We start from the raw sequence: 526 nt of genomic DNA on the forward strand, positions 1-526 counted from the left end.
CAGCAGCAGCAGCAGCAGCAGCAGCAGCAGTTGTACAGCATGCCCCCCAGGTCGCAGAGCCTCACCACTCTCCCTTCCTACGCTGAGCAGCAGTGGGACCTGCTGCTGCAGCAGCCTATGGATCCGCTGTTGCAGCAGCAGCGACAGCAGCAGCTGGAAGCAGAGAGACAAGAGGCCTGGGAGCGCCTCACGTCTATAGGCAAACACCCTGCTGCTGCTTCCTTCACCCCACTGCCTTCGCGCTCACAGCAGCAGCAGCAGCAGCAGCAGCAGCAGCAGCGGCGGCTATCCCACACAGTGCGCCCTTTGCGGGGGAACGTCCCCGTGATGCAGCTTCCAGACATTCCGCAGCAGCAGAAGGAGCCGTCTCTGCAGCAGCAGCAGCAGCAGCAGCAGCAGCAGCAGCAGCGGAGTGCAGCACTAAGGGAATTACTCAAGTGTAACACTGCCCCCGCAGTGGTGTACCAGGGGGAGGAGCCGATGCTGCACAGTAGTGCGTTGCCTCACCGACAGAGCGTTGCTGCTG

At 62.5% G+C, this 526-nt stretch overlaps 1 protein-coding gene across 1 annotated transcript in view; it reads left to right on the forward strand.

The window, feature by feature from the left end:
- EMH_0073660 (glutamic acid-rcih protein, putative) overlaps positions 1-494 on the forward strand; it is a gene marked incomplete at both ends in the record, with an annotated part of 4,666 nt that extends 4,172 nt beyond the window's left edge. The window contains 2 exons of the mRNA XM_013499358.1: positions 1-412; positions 469-494. Coding sequence (XP_013354812.1) covers positions 1-412; positions 469-494 — 438 coding nt within the window. The remainder of the gene's footprint in view (positions 413-468) is intronic.
- Positions 495-526: the final 32 nt, after the last annotated feature.

The sequence above is a fragment of the Eimeria mitis genome, genomic scaffold (assembly GCF_000499745.2).
Source record: "Eimeria mitis Houghton genomic scaffold, Emh_scaff4239, whole genome shotgun sequence".
Classification (NCBI taxonomy): domain Eukaryota; phylum Apicomplexa; class Conoidasida; order Eucoccidiorida; family Eimeriidae; genus Eimeria; species Eimeria mitis.